The sequence below is a fragment of the Mercenaria mercenaria genome, unplaced genomic scaffold (assembly GCF_021730395.1).
Source record: "Mercenaria mercenaria strain notata unplaced genomic scaffold, MADL_Memer_1 contig_1730, whole genome shotgun sequence".
NCBI lineage: Eukaryota > Metazoa > Mollusca > Bivalvia > Venerida > Veneridae > Mercenaria > Mercenaria mercenaria.
In genome coordinates, this window is record NW_026459731.1 from 4109 (window position 1) to 32062 (window position 27954).

A 27954-nucleotide genomic window follows, 5' to 3' on the forward strand; every position below is an offset into this window, starting at 1 on the left:
TAAATTGTACATGTAATTTAATTTCAGTTCAGCCATCAATAGTAATAACATTCAGCAACACGTCGGCATCCGGTCTAAATGCAATAAACAATACGTCTATAAAAGAAAACAGTAATTTCAACTTGACTTGCACAGCAAACAGTAATCCAGTGTCTTCGTATTATTGGTTTAGTCCAGAGTCAAATTCAAGCAAGTCAGGTCAGCATCTCAGGGTGTATAATATTAGTAGAAAGAAAAAAGGACCTTACATATGTTTTGCATATAACACCATGAATCGCAGTTTTGGAGAGATGGAAGACAGCAAAAGCAACCAGAGCCTTTATTTTAATATAGTGTGTAAGTATAGTATATGCATAGCCAAAAGTTGTGTTTCAATATTTTTATTTCTCATGTTATTTTGTTATTAATATATACTTTGTGTAGTACTGTAAGTGCCTCGTATCATTTTCTTTCGTCCGACTATATTCAATTTGCAGTTCAATAAAACCAATTATTAGTCAGCTTTAGATTTGCTTCATATTATTGTTTTACCTTAAGATTTCCGACCTGTAATAAATAAGCAGCGAATGTACAACCTTCTTCTCTAAAACTGTATCTAAAAGTATCAAAGACGCGCCGCAGAGTAACTGTATTATTTTGTATTTCACTGACAGCAAATGAAAATTCAATTGCATGACATTGAAAAAAGGCAAATACAAGTTTGTAGTTACAAATTAACAGCGACATATATCGGCCAAGACAATGTATTTAATATAGGGATATCATATGTATTTTCGTGTTATAATGTCTTCAAAATTCCAATGGATATATATTGGTGCCCTCGCCCTACGGGCTCGGGTACCAACGTATCCATAAGGATTCTGAAGATGTTATAACGTGCAATGAGCATGCGCTAACGCTTTTCTAGCATAAAGCGCGAAAAATACTAACAAATATTTCAGTAAACTGCGCGGGAAAATCTGAGCTATTTTTCACGTTGACGTCATTTATTATCCGTTTTGAGGACGTAATAAGTTTACACTTTGCCATGGAACGCGCATATATGAAAGGTGTTATAACAGCACGTGAGCGCGAGAATCTCTCTGTTAATACACGTTCTCTCCTTTGCTATAACAGCCCCGAAAAATGACAAGAACTGCAGTTTTAAGCTAGAATGTCTAAATAGCTTCTTAAATTTATGTTGCATTATCGTGATATAGCTGTACTGTACCGTTAGACTATTATCAGAGTGAATTTCACACAGTTCAGTGGGAGGAAAGGGTAGGAGGAACAAGTATATATCGTTCAGGTCGATCAAGAATTCCTGAAAAAAGGTTAAATTTTTTAAACTGAATGATGGCATTATTACTGTTTTCAATAACAGTATAGATATTTTTATAAATATACTCATATTTCATAGTTATTAATATATCGGTTTAACATAATTCACTAAATGCAATGCAATGAATCTGAGTCCACTATTACATAGTTTAGTCGCGTATTCTTCTTCTAATAACTATCATTTGCTCAGTTTCGTGTCGGGAACATAATCAATCTTTCCATATTTTTCCTCAGAGCTGTTAAAATTTCCAGTCCATTTTGGTTTTCAAATTCAATCCATGTGTCTGTAAGAGAGTCCCGCCTTTTAAGTTCTCTTTTGTCGTTTACATTTCTATTTACATTGACAGTAACAAACGATTTCTTTATGCATTTTTGTATAATTTGACATCAGTCTGAGGGTATACATCCTGGATATTATTTTATAGTTGTTTCAAAATACGTAGAAAAACAGTTAAAGTCTAAATAAATATTACATTAATCATAATGTATAAGTATGTCGAAAAGGCAGAATGGTCCACATCGCCACCTATACGACATTGTGGAATGATATCTTTTGTCGCAAACTCCCATACCTTTCTCAAGATCCGCGAAAGGGTTAGATAAAGAGTTAGGTATGAGGCCATCAAAATTGTGGCCATTTCAAAGAGGTTGCTGTTTAGTCAACTTAGTATCTGTACTTTGTTCGTTTTTAACTGCTATTTTTTTAATTTAGGGAAAATAAAGTGTAAAAAGTTAAGTTCCCTTGTTAAAAACACTTCTACAAAAAAAAAATATTCATCAAGTAAATATTAATTGGTTTTGTCATGGAAAAAATATAGATAAACGTGTTAGTGGGAAGATCTGTTGTACTACATCATTTCACAAGTTAAAAGCTCACAATTACTATATCGAACATAATCCCCGTTAAACCTTGAACTAATCTTATACATGCAATGCATGTAACTATGTGAAATCACAAAAATAGGTAACTTATTTATAGGCGCAAAATCTCCATAACTTAGTAACTAATTATATTTCTGAACAACGCATAAGGAAAGTGGCAGAATTTATCCTTATAATCAACTTTTTGGCAATTACGATTCGAACATAAAGATTTTTGTATACTTTTAATCATTCTGACATACGTTTTCAGAATATGCTGTAAGAGAGTAACAAAATTTGTAACTTTGATATCAAGGTTATGAATCCGTATTGAAACTGACATATTTGCCGTTTAATAATATATCTTCAGATGTGTGATAAAGTTTTATCGCAGGTGCAGAAATGGCAACATATTGATGGAAAATGGCGACACCTTTAACGGTCCTTCGGTCATTTTACGTGATTGTGTTATATTTTCCGTACCTTTTAAGGATGAAAGTATTTTTCTATCGTTTAAGATTCTTCTCTATTATATTGTAATGCTATTTAGTATGAATTATAGCAAAATATATCTTGCATTAAGACTTCAATTGAATAAAACTATTTCTTCAGAATGTTCGCAAAACTATATATGAAACTGTCCTAAAATTTTCTATAAAATGCTGCGCATAAATTTTCACAACTGAAATCATCCTGCACAATATGTGCCTTTGGAAGGATTTTTTCATAAACACTATAATTATTTTAAAAAAATACATTCAGACAGGTGCCGATAACTGATTACATCCAGCTGGTATGTAATGCGTTGAAATCTATAAACAATAATTAATTGGCTTGCATTAAGTTCAGGACCATCAATTGCGTTGCAGTTTAGTTGATATGAATTATTTAAAACGACGTATAAAATCAAAATATTTATGATTATTGACTTCAGATAAAACTACAATAAAGAGTTTTGCAACCACAGACCATCAATACCACAGGAATATGACTATTAATGTTGCTGATAGTGTTAACTTATTATGCAACGTTGAAAGCAATCCAAAGTCGAACATTTCAATTTCATTTAATGGGGAAATACTAAATGATACAACAGGAAGTGACAGCCTGTTTTTCCAGTTGTCTGAGGCAAATTGTTCCAATGCTGGAATTTATGTTTGTTCCGGAGCAAACGAGTACAATTATGGCTCAAATGCAACACGGGAATTCACTGTGTATGTTAAATGTAAGTATTATTTTATTTCAATTTTGTCAGTTACTATTTGCTATATTTATGAATTAAATTCATGGCCGATAAAGGTTTGTTCTTGTTGACAATACGATATATTTGCAACAAAAGCCAAATTGTCAAAGATGCATTTTAAAAGCTTGTTCTCGCGCGTCAGATGTACCACAGGAGAGCAGTAGTATCAAACATGTGTTGTATTTGTCATAACTACTGATCTAACATCCGATCTTAAAAGTCATTTTATATACTCTTATGCAAAATGGTAATATCTACCGTCGCATACATATTTATAAGTATAAAGAAGGGTCACAACTTAACATACTGTCCTCTTATACTTAGAAAGAAAAGTATTGTATAGCCTATCTAAGCCTCAAGAGAAATTCTAAACTTAAATTCTAAACGATAACTACCATTTGTATATGTATTTTTTCCGGCCGCAAAGAGTATGGTAGAGGTATTAGGGTAGCGTAAGTTTCAACACTTCACGGCCGTCTCCTAAACTGAATCGATTTCAAAACAGAGACGTTCATTATTATTACAAGGCACATCTGAACGTAGCATGTTTCAGGAGATGTCATCTCTAGCTGAAGGTTATTTAATTCTTTTTAATAACCTGTGAAACTATGTGTTACCTTCAAAACTGAAATGACCTTTACATACAGAGTATACTATTTTTCCAAGACATGCATGAATGATTCGTCTGCAACTGAATATAACGAAAAAAAATCATAAATCAAAATCAATCATTCTGAATCTAAGGGTGAATCACTCTTAATCAGAATCATAGGACAGAGACCAGTTTTAAACATTAAAATGTTATTGAGTCAATTTACCTAAATGCGCGATAATTGTTCAACCTTCTTACTTTGAACGATTGAACGAAAGTATTTCATTACTTCACACATACTCTTACTTTGTACAATTGCAACATACTTAAGAATACTCAAGTCTTGACTGGATCTCACACTTGAAGTCAACATACTATGTCACTTTTTACTGAATATTGTAAGGATGTATAAGTACCCTGTTACTTTACTTCTAGGTAACATATTCGAGTTCAGTGGCTTAAGGTTCAGGTCTGTTATCACGTAAGAACAGTGTTGTCCTGAAAAGCACAGAAGAGAGTGATCGATCCTGTTTTCGATTTACCGAAGAATGTAGTTTGTAAATAAATAAGGAAGTCAAATAGTTGCTTTCAGTTTCAATAACTGTTCGTTCGTTTCCAAGTATATATTTAACGCCATGTTGTTTGTACAGCACATCATATAACCTGGTGCAACCTTCCGTGGAATAAACGAAGGAATGTCCGCTGAGGCTAGAGGCTTAATTTCTTTCTTTTGATATTGAATATTTCCTTATATGTTCTTTCCTAAATACATTATAACTCTTTGTGGTGTTAATTTGCCAACTATATTTTATCATTGATAGCAAATCCACAGCAGCTGTAAAATATACAATGTATTTGGAAATAAAATATGTGCCGAAAATGGTTCGGGAGTTAAATTATTCATTTTTTATTGTGAGAGATAGCTCTGTCGTGAAGGAGATAGTCATGTCGCTAAGTAGATAGCTCTGTGTTGCATGAACAGAGCTCTGTGTTCATAATTTAGTGTATTGTTTTTATAAAGGTTTTTCATGAGGTTATAATTGTAAATTTTGAATAGGTGTACATTCTGTTAACCTTTTTGCTCAGGTGAGTTATTGCGACCGCTCGATGTCCGTCGTCAGTATGGGTCATCTTGGATAATGCAGCCCCTATTGAATCCACAGAGTTTTTCTTTGATTTTACTGGATGACCTAGCTCTTGACCAAGATGACCCCTATTTAATCATGGTCTAGATTTCATAAAAACAAACATTCTGATCAAATTCCATGAAGATTCACTGAAAATGCAGCCGCCATTATATACACAAAGTTATTATTTGATTTGACCAGGTGACCTAGTTTTTGAATCTGCATAATAAATATTTTAACTTGACGTAGATTTCATCAAAGCAAACACTTTGATGATCAAATTTCATGAACATCCTGCCTAAAATGTAACCCCTACTGCATTCAGGAATGTTTCTTTGATTTAACTGGGTAACCCAGTTTTGAACCTCAGATGACCCCTATTAATACTCCTCTTCATCAAGAAAAGCATTCTGATCAAATTCCATAAATATCCAGTATAAAATTTAGCCCCTATTGCATAAAAGATTTTTATTAAGATTTTACCAGACAACCTTGTTTTTCTCTCTAGATTAACCATATTCGAACTTGACCTAGATTTCATCCAGACAAACATTGTGATTGAATTTCATATATCGTCCATTGTAAAATGCAGTCCTTCGATTTGACCTAGCGATCTAGTTTATGACCCAAGATCACCAATATTCAGACTTGACCTAGATTTTATCGAGGCCATCATCTAAATTTTATGAATATTCAGTGTAACATGCAGCCCCTATTGCGTACACAAGGATTTTCTTTCAAATGACCAGGTGACATAGTTTTTTATCTAAGATGACCCATATTTCAATTTTACCTAGATTTCGTCCAGACAAACATTCTGATCAAAATTCATAAAGATCTGGTATAAAATACAGTTTCAATTGCAAACACATTTTTTTCTTTTCTTTTCTTAGTGGCCTAGTTTTTGGTCCAAGATAAACCAGATTTAAAGTTGACATAGATTTTATCAAGGCAATCATTCTGACCATTTCATGAAAATCAATTGAAAAACTTCCACCTCTATCACATATTCAAAGCTTTCCTTTGATTTATCCAGGTGACCTAGTTTTTATTCCAGTAAACCCATATTCAAATTTATTCTAGATTGTATCCAGACAAACATCCTTATCAAATTTCATAAAGATAGAGAGTAAAATGCAGTTCCTATTGCATAGAAAATGTATTTCTTTAATTTGATCTAGTTTTTGACCCCACGTAATACATTTTCTTATCTGAACTAGATTTAAACAAAACAACCATTTTGACTAAACTTCATGAAGATCAACTGAAAAATACAGCCTCTATTGCATACACAAGATAAATATTGACAGAGAGACAGACAGACAGACAGACAGACGATTGACGACGGACTTCGAGCGATCACAATAACTCACCTGAGCAAAAGAGTTAACAAAATGTACAACTATTCAAAATTTACAATTATAACCTCATGAAAAACCTTTATAAAAACAATACACTAAATATTTATACATATGTATATCATATGGAACAGTAATTTTATATCATTTCATGTGAGGACACCCAAAGTAAATATTCAAACGTTTAAATTATGAACACATAGCTCTGTTCATGCAACACAGAGCTATCTCCTTAGCGACATGACTATCTCCTTCACGACAGAGCTATCTCTCAAAATAAAATGTGAATAATTTTACTCCCGAACCATTTTCGGTACATATTTTATTTCCAAATGCATTGTATATTTTACAGCTATCTCACGCCTACTCGGTTTGCTTCTTAATATTAGTTAAAATGTAAATATTTGACAATGAAAATGCTTTCGTGACGAAATGGCCAAATTTACTGCTAAATCAGCTTGTTGGTAAACATCACCACGACCACAAATTAAGAATGAATTAGCAAACTTAGAAAAAAGTTCTCTGTAAAGTTAAATCATATTTACAGCGCCTACCATTCCCCGATATTTGATATTCGATACACTGCTTGTAAAAATGCAAAAAAATATGATGACACTCCCCTTTATTGATGTTCTTTTATCGCGACGTGCACTACCTCGAAAGTTGCGACAGAGCACTTTACCGTATACCTCTTAAAGAGGTAGCTCAGTAGTTTACCAGACATGTACCAAAAACCATACTAATAGACACAAGGTAGATTTTTGAAGTTGGCATTAATCCTGACTGGTTCATGTCTAAAAAAGATTTACTAAGAAAGTTTACATAAACTATGAAAAATAAAAATAAAAGAATAGCAAACAAGTGCATTAAAATATATTTAAGATAATGGATAATACTTCAAATTTGATTTTTTTAAAAAGAGGATTCTACTAATCAGATAAAATCTAGACCAACATGGTTAATACTCACTTCCTATAGAAATGTACCATCATAGCAATTCAGATAGTGAATAAAACTAATCAAATGTAGTAAAAAAGGTCTAAAATTCTATGTAGGATTATTTACATATTAAATAAAAGTTCGCAACAGGTTTTGGCAACAGATCTTATTAACATTGACTTAGTAAATGGATATTGCAGTTGTTCTTGTTCTGACAAATTCTTGAAATTTTCATTGTCCTTAATTACTAACTTAAAAGAGACTCCCTTAAATCATTATACATGGAACATTTCAAAATAAAATGTTTTTCATCTTCCACAATATTTGGACAGAATGGGCAAACTCTATTTTCAACTTGCAAATTTTCATATCTACCACTTTCTATACGTACTGGTGCAACACCGCATCGAAATTTACATAAGGCAGACATATGTTTTCTTGGCAGAATAATTTTACAATAATCCTCAACAATAAATTCAGATTTAAATGTACAGTATGTCCTTAATTTATTGTTGCCTAAACCACTATTACTACTTATTCTATAGATACCGTTAAAGCACTCTTTATCATATTTTTCCATAATGCATTTCTCAATGTTACCAACAACGTTTGACTTATAACTCTGTATATTGAAAGTAATATTACACTCCTGAAATTTCTGTTTCACATAATAAAACCAATTCTTTAGAACTAGCCCAGACTACAATCCGTTTATTAACTCTGTCTTCTATTAAAAGTGTTTCATTACCACATGTAAAAACCTGATCTGTATTTAAACAACTTGGTGGTCTAAAATGTATGATCTTGCATTTAGAGATATTAATGTTAATATCATTAAATTGCACCGGTCACGTAACGCATTCAACAGCTTTTGCAGATCAGCAGCATTTTCTTCTAGTAATACATTGTCATCTGCATATAATCTTTCCACCACTTGACTGCATGTTTTTAATTTAAATTGTATTTCTTTTTTAAAGTTTTATTTTTTCAATTGTTTCTGTAAATATATATGTGTGATAAACTTGTAAATTAATGTTAATTTACTACCATAATCATAAGTATTCTCGCTTTTATATGCTTCACACGTATACTTCAAACTTTGTCATGTAGATATGTTGGGTTTCATTTATTCTCTACGTCATATTGAATAAATATGTTTTTCAATAAATACCCGCCGTATCATTATGATCCGTAACTATATGTACATTTATACAAATACAACTTATATTTGCGCTTTTTGTCACGTTAACGTTCGCGTCCAAACGGACGTGACGTCTTTTGTTTTGTACATTGTTATTTCTGACGAAGACATAAAAGTCGAAACTAGTCAAGAATGTGTTGTCTTCGTGATTTTTAATCCTTTTGCTCTATCTGTATATAATAAAATGCATAAAAGTTCATCACCAATCTATGTTTAAAGATTTAAGAAAAACAGCGAGATCATTAATGAACAAATTGAATAACAAAGGTGATAAAATACATCCTTGTTTTAAGCCTGATTTAACATCAAACCATACAGTAGAAAAGCAAAATATTCTGACTGAAGCAGAAACTGCGGAGTACAGAAATTTTATAGCATTTAACATTTTTTTCTATTTATACCAGTATTACATAATCTATTCCATAATTTACATCTATTTATGAAATCGTAGGCCTTAGGAAAATCTATAAAGGCTGCAAACGTTGATTGCTTTAATTTTTCCTGGTATCTATTACATTATATAAAGCTTGGTCTGTTGTACTACGCGTTTTCTTAAATCTATTTTGTTCATCCACCAAAATTCAATTACGTTCTACCCACTTATTTAACCTTTCATTTAAAACATAACACTATAACTTATGCATTACTGTCGCAAGTGCTATTCCTCTATAAGACATAGGATTCCTAGGATGAGAAGCTGAAAATTTTGGAATTGTGGTTACAATATTTTTACCCTGAACCGTTGGTACAGTACCATTATTAAAACAAGTATTAAAAATGCATGTAGAAATAAAATAGCAGTGTAATTTTTTCAAAGTTTCACTTGGTATACCATCTATACCAATTGCTTTACCACGTTTTGCTTCATCAACCACCTTTTTAACTTCTAGAATAGAAATACTATCATTGAAAGCATTAACATGTACATTATTATGACTGTGCTCGTTGTCAAATTGGACAGCATCATCAGTATCAGGATTGTTATACAATAATTTAAAATCATTTTCCCACTTAAATAAAACATCCTGTACATTAGTGGAAATAGAACCGTCTCCAAGAACAACTTCCAATGGAATCTTATCAGACTTAGAAAAACAAACACCAATTTTACCAATGGACTCCGAAATTTTGTTATTACCAATATTACATTCTAACAGAAGTTCATTTTGCATATAATACCATTAAAAAAGTTTAGATTTCTGCACTTCTCTATCAAAAATCTTGCGAAGTTGTAATCAGATTTGTATTTCTCTTTACTAGCAATATTTTTACATCTCAATAGAGAAAAGTGGAAACTTCACAGGTCACTCAACACGACAAAAACGAAAATGTTGCAGGCTCGGTTTGATTGAGCCTATTCATGGACGATAGTGGAAATGCATGCTACCGTCCACGCCTTCTAGCCCCGGGTTGAGCAGAACTGAGCCATATTTCTTCTTTTACACAAACATCCGACCATAAATCAGTCAATGTTTGTTGAGACCACCGGGGCTTACCGGGTCTACGCCTCTTATTTTTGACGCCAAAAGCGCCAGTTTTAAACGGAATCTTATCATACATAACCATTCTAATCAGTTCACACCAATTCTGATACACAGTGTCAACATTTTCCTGATAAGAAACGTTAGATTCCAATGTATTTATCAAATCAGTGACTTTTTTTTAACAAAACTGAATCATTAAAAAAAACCTGGTGGTACATTGCTTACATCAAATTTATCAAAGGAACATTGTTTATAAGAATCAGCATCATCAGAATACAAATACACTTCAGAATTGCTTTCAGATAATATACTCGAATTAAAAGTAACATAGAATGGTCAGGTATACTAGCAGCAGCTACAACATTTATACCTATATCACTTATTATTTAGGTTGTTTCGGTCTTGAAAATGATGTAGATTATCTTGACTTACTTAACCATTTGTCGATACTGAAGTATAATCATTTCTGAGATTATTCCTCCCGTTTAAAATACGTAAATTTGTATTAATTAAAAACTCCATAAAATATCACCATATGAGTTTCGTTTAAAATCAATAACCTGGACGCTCAGTGATAAATTCAACACCTGGTATAAAATCTTCCAAGTCACCTACTCTGCTATTAAAATCTCCACAGATATAGATCAAGCCTTCTTTTTGAAAACGGCACTACACGAGAACCGACCATTTTAACACCACTGTTTTTCATTACGACTAGAATTGTTCTAAAAATTTTCGCCATTTTCCTCTCAGCTTTTGTTTGGTCATGATTAGTATAGATATTTTCGTACTTCTTATTTTTCACTAGATCCCTCTTTTTACACATAACTTTTATCTTATCACTGTATTTTTTGAATTTTGCAATCACAACACATGTTTTGCCTTCTTTTTAGATTATTGTCTTTCAGCATTTTCACAACTAACATTTACTTTAATACCATCTTGTATGAGGTATGTTGAAGCAGCCAGGGGTCTATTTTTATATATCTTTATGTAATGGGCTCATGTTGATTCAAATCTCAGTCTTGTTACATTCAGAAATCAACTTTTTTTTCACAATGGTTATGTACATTTTTATTTATTTATTTATTTATTTATTTTATCCTAAGTGAAGTTACCTTCATGTAACTTGTGTCTTTTCTTTGATAAATTAGGCCTTTACGTGCTTATTTTTGATTTTGTGCCCCCCCTCCCCCTACCATGAGTGGTAGGGCATATAGATTTGGTCTTGTCCGAAGTTCGTGACATTTTCACATTGTGACACGCCTAGCTAAAAAGTATTTGATATATATTCATGAAACCTTGCATGAGTCTTAATCATGATATTAACTTGTGCAATTCCTATTTTTCATCTGGATCCGCCACTGTTTCCAGAGTACTGTGAAATCATTTATATTCGTGGGGGACTAATATTCGTGGATTTCGTGGTTTTGCCAATCCACGAAATTTAATCTCAACGAACAAGTAAAATTTCCACTCATTTTATGTTCAAAGATTGAATTCCACGATTTCATGTCCCCACGAAATTGCCGTTTTGACATAAAACCACGAAATTTCATGCCCACGAAATTAACGATTTCACAGTAACGGCCCCTGATCAAAAATGCACATTTTCACCTTGTGACGCACCTAGCTCAAAAAGTATTCAATATAGATTTATGAAACCTTGCACGAGTCTTTATCATGATATGAACTTGCGCACCACCTATTCTTTACTTGGGTCCGCTCCCTATTTCCTGAGTTATGGCCCCTGAAACAGCCAAAAATGCACATTTTCACCTTGGGACGAGCCTAACTCAAATAGTATTACATATAAATTAATAAAACCTTACATAAGCTTTTATCATGTTATGAATTTGCGAACCTCCTATTTTTTTGTCTGCTTTCACCCCCTATCTTCAGAGATATGGCCCCTGAAAGGGTCAAAAATGTACATTTTCAACTTGTGATGCACATAGCTCTAAACGTGTATGATATAAATAGCTGAAAACTTGCATGAGGCTTTATCATGATATCAACTTGCGCACCCATTATATTTTGGCTAGCTCCACACCCTATGTTTTAAGTTATGGCCCCTGAAACAGTCAAAAATGCATATTTTCACATTGGGGCGAGCCTTATTCAAATAGTATTACATATAAATTAATTAAACCTTACATAAGTTTTTATCATGATATGAATTTGCGCACCTCCTATTTTTTTGTCTGCTTTCACCCCCAATCTTCAGAGATATGGCCCCTGAAAGAGTCAACAATGTACATTTTTAACTTGTGATGCACATAGCTCTAAACGTGTATGATATAAATAGATGAAAACTTGCATGAGGCTTTATCATGATATCAACTTGCGCACCCATTATATTTTGGCTAGCTCCAGCCCCTATTTTTTAAGTTATGGCCCCTTAAATAGAAAAAAATGATCATTTTCACCTAAATATGTGCCAAGCACAAAAGGTAATCGATGTAAATTTATGAAACCTAGCTTCGGAAAAGACGTGTTATGCTGGTTGTAACGTGTGAAGTTGCGGCGAAAATGTCAAATGACGAGAGATACGTTATTTTGAGTCTGTTTTATTCATTTCGTAGGGCCATAATTCCGAAGCGCCTAGGCCGATTTGGCTAGTTATCGAACTTGGCCAAGCACTTATTGGCAGACACATTTTGTTGAAGTTTGGTAAAGATCAGATGAGAAATGTTCGACTTTAGTGCGGAAAAGCTTTCTGACAGACACACAGACACACAGGCACACAGACTGGAGTAAATCAATATGACTCCCACACCACTGTGTGGTGGTGGTGGGAGACATAACAAGGCAACACGGGCAGTAACCACGTTCGTCTCGTGCAGTATCCAGGCAATTTCACCATATTACTCGTGGATCCATTTTGTGCCACCAAGTGCAAAAAAAACCCTGTCATTTTAGAGAAAAGTACTAAGGCCAGTGCATACATCTTTGCTAGTAATTATTCTAATATTGTTCCACAACATATTCACGAAATCTGAGTTATCGCAAGGGTCTGTAATTATTTTTATTTATTTTTAACTGATTGAACTGTTGATTTTTGGACACGATTTTTTTTAAGTTTTAAACCTGATCCAACTTTTACTGTAGGAAAAAATTACATCTCCGTGTAGAAAGGACCGCTGCATACATACCTGGTCATCGTTTTACTCGTTTAGCTACGAAATGAATAAGACAGACTCAGAATGATGTACCTCTCGTCATTCGTCATTTTCTCCGCAATTTAACACGTCAGCAACCTGCATAACACAACACGTCCTTTCCGGGTACATGGAGTGAGCTTGAGTCTTTATCATGATTTGTCCTTGCACACTTGGCATTGTTCTTGAGAATCTTACATGTAGTGCTTATGGCCCTTGAAATAGCCAAATAGTAGTTTTTGATTGTGATGTTCATAGCTCAAAAAGTATATGGCGTAGAATAATGAATCCTTTTCATAAAATATTTGTAGAGGCCATACCCCATTAAGACTGCAAACATTTGAAACATTCCCCTTTTTTTTTGTGACAAATATACCAGAGTGGGGGACACATCCTGTGTCCTACAGACACATTCTAGTATTTCAGACGTTTCATATTTGTACACCCCGACAACAAAGTTGTAAGGGGGTGTATACTGGTTTCAGGTTGTCTGTCTGTCTGTCTGTCTGTCCGTCTGTCCGTAGACACAATTTTGTGAGCACCATCTCTCCTCATCCCCTTGACACAGTTTAATGAAACTTAACACAAGTGATCAGTAACAACAGTAGTTGTGCATGGGGCATGTTAGGTTCTTTCAGAAAAAAAAATTGCAGAGTTATGGGACTTTGTTTTTTGTTACTATACTATATACATAGATACAATTTTGTGCACACCACCTCTCCTGATCCCTTTGATACAATTTAATGAAACTTCACACAAGTGATCAGTAACAATAGTAGTTGTGCATGGGGCATGTTTGGTTCTTTCAGAATTTTTTTTTGCAGAGTTACGGGACTTTGTTTTTTTTTAATATACTATATACATAGACACAATCTTGTGCGCAACATCTCTCCTCATCCCCTTGACACAGTTTAATGAAACTTCACACAGGTGATCAGTAACAATAGTAGTTTTGTCCATGGTGCATGTTAGGTTCTTTCAGAAAAACAAATGCAGAGTTACGGGACTTTGTTTTTTGTTACTATACTATATACATAGACACAATCTTGCGCGCACCATCTCTCCTGATCCCCTTGACACAATTTAATGAAATCAGTAACAATAGTAGTTGTGCATGGGGCATGTTTGGTTCTTTCAGAATTTTTTTTTTTGCAGAGTTACGGGACTTTGTTTTTTTGTTACTATACTATATACATAGACACAATTTTGTGCACACCATCTCTCCTCATCCCCTTGACACAATTTAATGAAACTTCACACAAGTGATCAGTAACAACAGTAGTTGTGCATGGGGCATGTTAGGTTCTTTCAACAACAAAAAATGCATAGTTTTGGGACTTTGTTTCTTGTTAACATACTATGTACATACAGTCTGCATATGCAATCTTGTGCGCGCCTAATCTTCCAAACCCTTGCAGACAACTTAATGAAACTTCACACAACTGATCAGTACCAACCCTTGTTGTGCATGGTGCATGTTACGTTCTTTTAGATAAATATTCTGCATAGTTATGGGACTTTGTTTTTTGTAACCATACTGTATACATACAGTCTATATACATAAAGTCCACATAATTATGCAATCTTGTGTGCGTCAAATTGCAATGTACTGTGTCAGTGCATGCGGAGGGTACATTCATCACCTTTAGTGATAGCTCTAGTTTCTCATAGATCACTTTACAATTGTATTTTATTAAAGTCTCTAGCGAAACGTACCCACCTGTTAAAGACATGTAGATTTATATCTTTTCTTTCAGGCATTTTTATATCCAGATTCTTACTTGATTCACAGTCCATTTTTGCTAACCTAGATTTTTTGAGTCCTTGAACACTGCATATTTGTTTCAATATCTTTTGTGATTCTGCAGTCTGTAATTTTAATGTTTTGATGTTAATTGTAATCGTAATATTAATATTTTCATCTCTCTCTTTGTGGCAATCCAAGGCATATTATTTATAGTTTCTTGTTCTGCAATTCAATATTATCTTTCAAGTATCTCCAAAAAGCTATTTTATAATTAGGATACATAGCATTGTCTATAAGATGTTTTGTTTTAGTTCAGCAGTGTGTGTTTAAGTTAAAATTACATAATGTTCATGTTTTATGTAGGAATGAATACCTCCTTGAAATGCAACTGTAGTTGAGTTAATATACATGGTAATATTGTTATCATCATGAATTCACCACGAAAGCTAACCATCTATATATAGTATACGTGTTTTACTTTCAAAACGTATCTTTCATTACAAACTCATTTTATAATTGTTGAAGGTTACATTGAAAGTTAAATAAATCCTAAACGTTCTTTATCTGTGATAAAAAAAAGAAAATAAAGAAATCTTTCCTTTGGCTCTTCCTGACTATTGTCCCTGCCCTCTTTCCGTACAAGTTTGATTGCTCCATGTACATTTCGAGAGGCAGTGAATGGTCTGTATACGCCCGTCGTATGGGAACGCCCCCGGCAGTTTGTCCACAAATATTGTACGAATCATATCTTCTTCATGCATGGAGGGATTTTGGTACTAATTTACACCGTCATAAGATTAAGTGTCATGTGCTAGAACCTGGTCACTAGATCAACGGTCAAGGTCACAATTAGAGGCCAAAAGTCAGATACAAGAATGACTTTGTTCAGGCCTTTTCATGCATAAATGAATTTTGATGTAACCTGGCACAAATTTTTATCACCATGAGACGGAGTGCCATTCGTAAGAATTAGTTCCCTAGTCTTAGAATTACTTCCTTCCATATATAAAAAGCTTATATTGTAACCTTTTTATTACAGGCCGTAGGCGAAAAAAAGATACCACTAAGTCTTTCCTGTGGTACAATATGCATGATACATTTTTTGACCTATCCCTTCCTGATAGGTATTTTTATGTGGAGTTAGAATTTGTTTTAAGATTTGTTATGACCGGTGTATATAGTGACTTTATACCACTCTTGTTATCTTAGTAAACATTTTTTGAAAAACATTCTTTTCTGTATTTTTGCATGTGAAACGTGAACTTGAGTCATTAGTTGTTTTATTTTGTGGTGCAATTACGGGAATTCGTAAGCAAGCTAAATAGCCTTCGGGATTGCTACCTCACATGAGCCGTCTAAGCCCCAAGTGGGACTCGAACCCACATCGGTTAGAGATGGCCATATTATGTTAGCTACTCCGTGGGGCACCAGCTGTCTTCTGCCTCACAGAGGTTTGAATATATTTGACCTTTATCTAAGGAACCTTTTAAGGTTTACTGACTAATATTGAAATCAGAAGGTTTAACGCTTATAATTACACTCGTAGTAGGTCATAATGACAGTGCCTTTTAAAACAGTCACTGAGAATGGAAAGATGTCAATGTAGAAAATATAAAACAGGTATACATCTAATATTCATTTATTATCATGTTGTATTGTTCTCGATATGGCAGGTCAACCACAGCCATCCACTGACATGGGACTTGTGCAAAATATTTCAGCAGCTTTACACAGTTCGAAAACATTGCGATTCAGAGTCTTGCCTTACCTAGATTCTGGTGTAACGACCTTTAATTGGTTTAAACAGGATACACCGGTAGATAACTACATAGAACACAGCGGACGAATTCATGTATGGTCGTCAAGCATTGAGTCAAATTTAACTATCAACAGTGTTTCAGAATCTGACTTTGGAGAGTATCGGATCGAGTACAATAACTCAGTAGGATTTAACAGTTTTACATTCTACCTGCAAGGTGAAAAAGGTAAACTGAAAGTATAGAACTAAACATTATTTTAAGAAAATGTCGTTCTGCAAATCGTAGAGTATAGGTTACAGGCAAAAGACATTCCTTTTATGAGTCTTTCATTTGTTGAGTTTAACGTCGCATTGACACAGTTATAGGTCATATGGCGACTCTCCAGCTTTCATGATGGAGGAAGACCACAGGTGCCTCTCCGTGCAGTATTTCATCACGAGCGGGAACCTGGGTAGAACCACCGACCTTCCGTAAGTCAGCTGAATGGCTTCCTCGCACGATGAATTCAACGCCCGGAGTGAGGCTCGAACCCATATCGACGAGGAGCAAGTGATTTGAAGTCAGCGACCTTAACCACTCGGCCACGGAGGCCCCTTACTTTTCTGAAGAATGCTAGGAAGTGTATATGTAACTATTTTGAAGAAGGCTTAAGCTGACAGGAGGAGAAGACACACAATAGGATGACCTTAATTAGCTTAAGATTAGACCATAAAATGGAAGTAATTATGCTATTCTCATATAAATCATGTAATTTTTAAAAACCAATATAGACATAGTACTAGAGATCATTCAATTACCCAAATAATCATCCTACCTTGAATTTTTGACGAAAATTAAAAGGCAGAATGTAGTAAATGTTTGGTTAAAAACTTAGTGATACTTCATTTAAATGTCCATTTTCATGGTAAATACTGAAGAGTTTGTATGCCCCCGAAGGGAGGCATATAGTTTTTGAACCGTCTGTCGGTATGTCGGTCTGTCCGCAATTTTCGTGTCCGGTCAATATCTTTGTCATCCATGAATGGATTTTCAAATAACTTGGCATGAATGTGTACCACAGTAAGACGACGTGTCGCGCGCAAGATCCAGGTCCGTAGCTCAAAGGTCAAGGTCACACTTAGACGTTAAAGGTCATTTTTGATGATAGTGCATTGATGGGCGTGTCCGGTCCATATCTTTGTCATCCATGGATGGATTTTCAAGTAACTACGCCTAAATGTGTGGCACAGTAAGTCGACGTGTCGCGCGCAAGATCCAGGTCTGTAGCTCAAAGGTCAAGGTCACACTTAGACGTTAAAAGTCATATTTCATGATAGTGCATTGATGGGCGTGTCCGGTCCATATCTTTGTCATTCATGCATGGATTTTAAAATTATTGGGTATGAATGTGTGGCACAGTAAGACGACGTGTCGCGCGCAAGACCCAGGTCCGTAGCTCAAAAGTCAAGGTCACATTTAGACGTTAAATGTCATATTTCATGATAGTGCAATGATGGGCATGTCCGGTCCATATCTTTGTCATTCATGCATGGATTTTAAAATAACTACGCATGAATGTGTGGCACAGTAAGACGACGTGTCGCGCGCAAGACCCAGGTCCGTAGGTCAAAGGTCCTAAACTGTAACATCGGCCATAACTATTCATTCAAAGTGCCATCGGGGGCATGTGTCATCCTATGGAGACAGCTCTTGTTTCTTGTTTTTATATATGATGTGTGATATGTTCTAAATAACATTATATCTAAATTTCAACTTAAATAGAGTGGATCTGAATTTATTTTATCAGTCTTAAAACATTTTCTGATATCATACAATATGCATGTATTTGACAATTATTTTGCATTTACATAAGTTTTGTTTCTGCAATAATCAAGTTATAATTGGGGATTAAAAATCTATCAATAGCTACACAGGTAGAACTATCTACAAGAGCGGGTACATGGAAATTAAATAAGAAGTTTCAGAAAATCATCAGTAACATGCTTGAACCATTCTCATCCGTCAGAGGTTCGTCAAAATCCCGAGACGGACCTCTGATTTATTTCTATCGTTTATTTAGTGAACATGCGTACTCGTAATAACTACCGGGATTAGTTTCAGCCAATCAATGTTCGCCACTATTTGGCACTCCGAATTGAAACTTCAAACAATATGTAAGCAAGGTACTTGCTAATAACCGATAAAGGCGATATTCCATGATTTCGATTAATAAAGATTTATTTCTGTTAAGAAATTTACCTCAAGAAATGATAATATTCATCGTAAGTCGGCATCGATACGAAAGGACGCTGTCACGCTTTTCACGGACAATTTTGATTGGTTCGCTACATTTTGTCGCGAAACGACGCTGATTGGCTGAAACGTTGTACCTGTAGTGTAACCAAACCACAAATATCGGCGAAATGTGCCAGAGGTTCATCCGGGGAACCACGGTAGACCTCTGGTATGCGAGAATGGCTTGAACTTGATCAGCTCAAAACTAAAGTATTATATTCGGTCTTAAATTACATATATAAGCAATCAACGTTATCTCCAAACAATGTATAAACAGTTCGATTATGACTTCAATCAGCAATCAGTTTTACACTGTGTACATATTGTATATATGACAAAGAAAAATGATATTTATGGTACTTTTATGAAAACAAAAGGTGATACTGGAGTTAATATATATTAAAGAAGACTAAATGCCATATAAAGAATATGATATTTCAAACTGAATTTGTTCGTACTATTTTGTTTACTTTGAAGACTGAGATTTGACTCTGGAAAATGTAAAAATAATTTATAGATGTTCTGTTTAGTACTATGTACTCAAGTATTATGATGACAAGTACAATTTCCCCAAACCTCGTCAGTACTTAGTACTCTAGAAAAACTGTTGACACTCATATTCATATATACGTACTTTTATTAAACTCACAGTATTCATGAGTTTTTTTACTTATGAATATTGTTATAGTTTTGAAAAGTACAAAAAAAAATGCATACACTTGACATACGTTGTATGGTACGTTTTGGTCTGTGTAATATTTCGTTTTTGTTTTAGATTCTAAGAATCAGAGTCATAATCTCTGTTTTCCTTCAATTAAACAACATCAAACATTTTAATATTTAGTGTTGTATCATATTCATGAGTCTGAACACCTGCCAAATAACAATCACACTTAATCAAAGGCTAAGGGTAATTAAAATAACAGTAAGTAAATAAATGAATAAATATTATTAAGAACTGGAAGGCATTTCTAAAGGCATTAATTGTTAAATGCTAAATGGCTGAAGTGATTTCTTTTATATAATTGAATTGTATACTCTGTTGCTAAAGAAAGTGTACACTTTGGTTTTCGTTAATTTAAGAATATCATTTCTTCCGAAAGTGCTTCATGTTTTGGTACCAAATTTAGGACAGTTTATGACAAATTTGATGTGCATTTATTGTTTCAAAATTTTTACTTTAAAGGGACTCTTGGCTATTCAAAGACAACAAGGATCAAAAACAAAAGTTGCAAATCTCTCTCTTTTCAGATTATCAAAAGAATTACTGCCTGTGTTTTGAATTTGTTTTCATTTCTCAAATGCAATTTTGTTTCTATATCCTGTGTGACCACCTCTACTATTGATGCAAGTATTAATGCGGTCGCGCATGGACCTAACGTAACGTTGAGCGACGTCACAAGGAATGTTATTTCATTCTTGAGTAAGAGCGTTTTGAAGATCGTTCAGATTTTTCATACCGCATCTTGACCAGTTTGCTGAAATCGTTGGCGCAGATGAATAATGACGTTCCTGTGGCAACCGAATGTGCTGCTGATGTAAGTGACGGTGTCACACCGAATAGCCCGCCCGCTTAGCTCAATATGTAAGAGCGTTGGTCTATGGATATCGTGGTCGCGAGTTCGATCCTCGGGCGGGGCGTATGTTCTCCGTGACTATTTGATAAACGACATTGTGTCTGATATCATTAGTCCTCCACCTCTGATTTATGTGGGGAAGTTGGCAGTTACTTACGGAGAACAGGTTTGTACTGGTATAGAATCCAGGAACACTAGTTAGGTTAACTGCCCGCCGTTACATGACTGAAATACTGTTGAAAAACGGCGTTAAACCCAAAACAAGCAAACAAACACACCAAATAGCATTGCTAATGATTCAATTCGCTGAGTTTGACTTAATAGTAGCATTTTATTTCAGCACATATTTGTAATCTAATGTGCTTTTCCTTTCACCAAAGGCAAGAGGAAAGTGACCAAACATGTTTTTTATAGACATGTACATTTCCCCTGGGCAGCACATGCAAATCGTGCAAAAGTACGCTATCGCTTGTAACCGTAAAGGCGTACGCTAGAATTCCCTGTATATGAGATGGGCGAAAATTTTCCCAATAACAGAATTCAAAAAAGAGTTATCTGCCCCTGAAAACGTCATTTTTGGGGGAAATGCCGTTTTCAAGGGCAGATAACTCTTTTTCGATACCGGTGACCTATGATTTTTATTGCATTTTTTTTTTTGTTTCTTAGATGATTGTCCTTCAATATCCAAAGTTTGAAGAAATTCTGTTATTGGGAAAATTTTCGCACCAAATTCTAGCATACGTCCTTAAATTCACCCATTTTTTATCGTAAATTTTCAAGATATAGATAGCACATGCTTTGAGCATAATATGATGAAAATTTGAGATCGATACGTCTTTTAGAGCTAGAGATATTCAAATTTAAAAAGTGCACACTTCCTTTTGCAACAGAGTATAGATTTTGTCAAATTGTACTGGCGTACATATTATGAGAAAGGATGGAACAGTTATTATCGCTTAAGGATGATATGAGTTGGAATGAATTCGAGAAAGGGTACGAGTGAGAACATTTTTCTGGTATAAAAATCACTAATAAACTGGCATTATTAAGATATTCATGAGTACTTGAAGTGATACACAATAGATACTCAATTGATATAGCAGAGACAATACTCACACGAGTAAATACCAAAATGTCCAGTACTCGAGTAATACTTCAGTACTTAAACCGTATACCGGTACTCAATATAAACCTGGTGCCTATATATTTCATACTTTGAATATATCGTGTATCACAGACAGAGATATTTCAGGAGCAAGTCGAGAGTTACATGTCATATATACTAACATTCCTGCTTAATGCACTTACGCCCTACAAAAGGAAAGACTTGGAAAACTATCGAAAAGATAACATTAAAATTGTCAGAAATATATTTTTAGTGTCACCTGACAATCTGAAATTAATAACTACACGGAATGAGAGGTCAGAATTTTGGTGCAATAGTGTCAGAGCCTAAAAATAGATTTTTCTATAACAAATATGTTTTATGGCAATTACTAGACTTGTACATCCGAGCATAATTTCCAAAAAAAAGACGGTTGAGTAGAGAAACATATAATATTAGGGTAGCGTTTCTGTAGACACCTAAGAAGTAGTCCAGCTACATCCACTGAAAGTTGAATAAGCGGGTCAGTGCCAGTTTAAGAAATGTTGAAGTGCGAAATTGTTTCAAACAAAGCCAAATCGAGTGACAGAAAGATGGAGTAATTTACAGCGATGCCAAATGAAATTACGCTTAGTGCGATACAAGTTTTCATTTAATACTGTAAGGTTAATCTAATTATTCTATGAGCGCACGGCGCTTGAGAAATAGATCCAATAATACGACAATCGTGAAGGTGAACTGTTTCTGACACATTCTTTTAGCTTTACGACAGGCATGTGGTTTAAAAAGTCACAGAAACTGTGGAAACGTTATAGGGGGCGATTAAATCCTCTTAGGGTGTTAAATTCCCGCATACATTCGGTGTCAATGTATCGGCAACCCTAAATGAGGTGCCGCTATTAACACATCAGCGGATATAGGAATGACAGCAAAACGAGGATCCGTCGGAATAACCTTTCAATACTTTCAAAACTCTACTTCCGCTACTTCCGCTAATAGCCCGCCCGCTTAGCTCAGTAGGTAAGAGCGTTGGTCTACGGATCGCGGGGTCGCGAGTTCAATCCTCGGGCGGGGCGTATGTTCTCCGTGACTATTTGATAAACGACATTGTGTCTGAAATCATTAATCCTCCACCTCTGTTTCATGTGGGGAAGTTGGCAGTTACTTGCAGAGAACAGGTTTGTACTGGTACAGAATCCAGGAACACCGGTTAGGTTAACTGCCCGCCGTTACATGACTGAAATACTGTTGAAAAACGGCGTTAAACCCAAAACAAACAAACAAACAAACAACTTCCGCTAATGATCAGAGCTATATAATTGAGCCGCACCATGAGCAAACCAACATAGTGTTTTTGCGACCAGCATAGATCCAGACCAGCCTGCACACCCGCATTCGCTAACGGTTTCTCTAACACACTAGGCTATCAAAAATGAACAGCATGGATCCTGACCAGACTGCGCGGATGCGCAGGCTGGTCAGAATGCATGTTGGTCGCAAAGCCACTATGTTCGTTTTCTCATGGCGCGGCTAATATGACAAAACAACATACAAGCTTTTCACAGAAAATAAAATGACATAATGGAATTGTAATGCTAGAGTAAAAGTCAAGAAAATGATGAGAGTCAAATGTGCAAAGTGTTGGTGCAAAATTACAAGATTTCTTAAAGCTTGTTTGTGATTTGTTAATTGTTATTAAATGATGCTAGTATTGCTTAAGCGCATACCACGAAAAAATGAAATTTTAGCTACAACTGAAACTCTTTTTTAAATTTCATTGCCAAACATTTTACTTATTTATAAAAGAAAGAAAAAAAAGAAATTGAAAACGCCACTTTGTTTCAGATTTTGTGAACGTCGTTAAACCACACGTTCGATCTCGCGGAGTGAGTCTTAAGTCATGATATTATTGCACCACTGTTGTTTGTTTTAAACAAAAATCCTTATTTTCTTAAAAAAAGATGTATTGTAGTGAATTTATGTGTATATATTGATAAATGTTTAATTTCATTTTAGTAAGCAGATATTAAATCTAATAACTTAAACCATTATATGTGCTGCTTATGGCAAACTTTTATTTATCCGCTTTTTTTGTAGGACAAGCTGTTACATTTTGTTACAGTACTATGACTAAGTATGCATGTAACGCACTGGTTGATCTTTTTTATCATTACTATTTCCATCAAAGAGGGCAGTTGAACAAAAGAAATGTGTAATAATTTTGTATTCCCGTTTTAAACCTTGCTTGTTTATTATCAGTGACTAGCTTTTTTGTTACTATTGTTCTTTTGTGTAGATTATATCGCTTCGATTTTTCTTTAATCAATTCAATCTGTTAAAGAAAGTTTTATTATAAGATATTTTACAAAAATGTTATTAGTTTTATTTCACTTAATATTTCTATATATATTTTAAGCACTGGTGACAAGCCCTACTGATATAGAAACTTCAAAATATGTCGGAGTTGTTGCGGCGTGTGCTTCTGGTGTTGTAGTAATTATTGTTGTGATAGCTGGTAGTATATATCTTTATAAAAAAAGGTGATTATTTTACAGTTTTTTTCCTTACTCTGTGATGACAAACTTAATTCTGATCTGACCGTTTGGTGGCGGTGATTGCATAAACATGAGGGTTAATCAACCCTAACCATATTTTGTTAAATTCGTAGAAATGTTCAGTTAGCACTTAGCAAGTAACGAATAGAGATTTCATACGATGTGAATATTTTATATCACATTACTAACTCTTTGTACTGTTTAACTAATTTGAATGTTAAAACACTAAATTATTCTTTTGCAGACATAAAACCGAACCTGGCACTTCGACTTACCAAAATGTACCTTTCGGAAGTAAGTTTTTTTCATTACCTTTATTCAAGCTTGTGTAGTGTGTAGAAGAAAACTCATATTTAAACTTTGTTGTCTTTTATAGGTATACTTAAAACAATGAATTAAGATATGATGATGTTATTAATCAAGTGGTTTCATATTGTCCTCATTATTTGTCCGAGGATTATCGTATTAAGTTACTTTATGGTACTTTTGCACAATCAGGTCAAATTGTTTTAACAATGAGTGGCCTGCTTTTCGTAAGAATCGCTGTTTATGAAAGGAAAAACGATATATTTGTGCAATGGAAGTGTATCTTTTGATAAAAATTATACAACCGACCATGCACACATTGTTAACTCAATGCCTCATTTTTTTTTCATCTCATCTCAATTGCTTGCAGTTATTCACTACTTCAACTTTAATACTACTTATGTATTCTTTTCTTGGAACGTTACTCGCTATTGTATTTGCAAGGATGATAAGAGTTTTTAAGTATCTGTTCAAATTTAATTTCTATATTTTTATTAATCTGAGTAAAGTCGATATTTTTACAAGAAAATGTCAAAATTCTTGACAGGATCCTGTTTACAAACTAAATAATTGAAGAAACTGCAAGTATCGTCATCATCTAAAAAGACATACATCGATATCGCAAGTCCGCCCAGAGTTGCACTTTTTTGTTTTTAAATTAGTAATCTATTAGATTACATTTTTGCCAAGACTGTTTTAATTGTTGTAACTTTATCATTCTTATGTAAAGAACTTTTACAAATCACACGGATGTAACTTCTACGTTTTAGTCCTCTGTTTAGAACCAATGAAAACGCTTGAATCCCGTACTGGACTTATTGTTTTTCATATTTGTCGATGAGTTATATTTGCTCAGCTGGGTTTAGTGTAGACACAATTGTTTTCATATAACTTGTCCAATTTACCTAAAATCACCATATTCTATACTTTAATAAAAATCTGAAGTACAATTCCTTTGTTAGAAAGGGTCGACGATTTTATAATTAATTCAGTCCGTATTTTCATATTCATTTATTGGTGATTACAGCCATCCACTCTTCTTTTCTAACTGTACATCTCAGGTAACGGCCGCCAGAGAAAAGAGAGCACTCAGTCTTTAGACATTAACGAAACGCGTTTTGAAGCTCTCCAGGAGGTCGATGATGTTCCAAAAGAAACCAACGAATCAGCTGTATACACTAATTCCCTTGATATAATAGAAAAAATAGAAAGAGTTGAAGTATCGGAACTTCTATCATATGTTTTAGGAAAAAGTGAGGATTCGTTCGCAGCAGACTTTAAGGTAAACACATATAAAATTAATATCTTAGGAACTCACATCTTACTAACCAGCCATTTTCTCATATTTCTTTTACCGGTAGCTTTTAACTGTGTTCTTATATAATGCATAACTGAAACAATTTTTCCATTGAGATACGATCTTTTTCTTCTTTTTTTTAATTCAATTTTCACTTCTAAATATTTTAGGTTATGCTTCATAATTTGAGTAAATATTGTACAGTTAAAAGTGTTGACTTTGACTAATATTTTTCCTTGTGTGGTTGCGTCGTTATGAAATTGATATTTACCGATAACTGCTGATAAGTAACACTCGCACACGCATACGTAACGCACACGCACACACACGCACACACACTGTATGCTATCCCATCATGGTAAATAGGTCGTTCTACTGCTAAAATTGTCAAATTTTCCATGGGTGAAAAATATTCGCACATTCAAAAGCGTTTAAGGGCAATATTATAAAGTTATTGACTTACGTTGAGGTCAATGTGTCTTTTTCGGATCTGTAAAAGCTACATTGACGGAAGACGCAGTCCGAGGACAAAATCATTCTATCAGGTCCGTGAAAAGACATATTGAAAGATAAGTCTATAATTGTTATATTATATGCCATTCTCAAAGCTACTTATTTGACTGGCCCATATGCCAAACATTAAAGGAAAAGTGATAACAAAAGAGACTATATTACTTTTGCGGGTGAATAACGCTTTTTGCAGAACTGCGCATGCATCTCTCTCGATCAATCAAATGAGCGCATTTAAGAAGGGTATATAATATAATCGCATTTACATTGACTAAATATCATTACAATGACTTGGTATCGCATGTAGAATTTTGTTATTCAGCCATTGTCAATATGAAAAGAATAGAAAATAAGATGCATGACACCAACTAAAGAAGAGCAAATTTGCCGCTATTTTAGGTAAAGATTTGAAAAAATGAAAAGTGGTTGATGTAAAGGTATATATACTTAGGACGTCCTTGGTGTCTTCAATAATGACAGTTTTTTTTATATTATTGACAGAGTGTGATATTTTATCCATTTAAGATCATTCTACGTGAGATTTGAAACGTTTAGAACTTTGTATTATCTAGAACGTCATTGAAAATCTACTATGAAAATTAATGTTCACACCAAAATTCTAGACGTAGTAGGGCTACAGAATTATTAAAATTCATATTATATTTTTGGTTAAGAAATTACCATCGGACCTACAGAAGCCATGCATATTTGCCAGAAAACCTGAAAACCTACCTTTGAACAGATACAATGGGATTTATCCATGTGAGTTGACATTGTGTTGTATTAGTAAACCTATATTATTAGGTTATTTAACATTGTTCTCTACAATACGATGATATATTTGGACGAGTATCCAGCTGAGAAAACCATATTGGACGAGCCGCTAGGCGAGTTCAATATGGTTTTCTCAGCTGGGTACGAGTCCAAATATATCTCGTATTGTACAGTACAATGGTAAATAATCTTTTTATTCTATATCTATTTTATATTACTATAATAATAGTTTAAATTAAAAATGTTTCACTGAATACTGTATTCCTGCCTTTTCTAGTTTTTTTCCAGCTTGGTATGAGTGCAAATATATATTATACAGAACAATGTTAGACCTTAAATAACCTTTTTATTCTATATTTATTTCACTTCATATGAGTATCATCATTAACAAAAGTATATGGTGCAACCTCCCTACAACAGCCATTTGGCGATTTGGGTGGTAATAATACTTGGCTGAGATATTATGCCCGCAAACATTGTCAGCAAGTTTGATGAAGATCGGATGAAAACTGTTCGACTTAAAAGAGCGGACAAGGCTAAATTCCCCGTTTTTCGAGTAATTCAAGGACTATAATCAAAGAGTGCCTGGTACAATTTGGCTGGTTATCGAAATTGGCCGAGATGTAATGCCCACAAATATTCTCAGCAAGTTTGGTGAAGAGCCGACGAAAACTGAATTATAGAGTAGACATGTTTTGGATGCTGACCGCCCGTCCGCTCCCGTTCATAATCTTCTCCATTTTATTTCTTAACCGTAAAACAA

The 27954-nt window shown here is 34.3% G+C and overlaps 1 protein-coding gene across 1 annotated transcript; it reads left to right on the forward strand.

The window, feature by feature from the left end:
* On the forward strand, window positions 1-27253 carry LOC128551813 (uncharacterized). Its single transcript, XM_053532730.1, has 7 exons — window positions 1-336; window positions 3116-3406; window positions 16707-17018; window positions 24166-24289; window positions 24549-24598; window positions 25672-25892; window positions 27092-27253. Exons 1-7 carry the CDS (start codon window positions 270-272, stop codon window positions 27251-27253), a joined length of 1227 nt encoding a protein of 408 aa, XP_053388705.1. The 5' UTR covers window positions 1-269.
* Window positions 27254-27954: the final 701 nt, after the last annotated feature.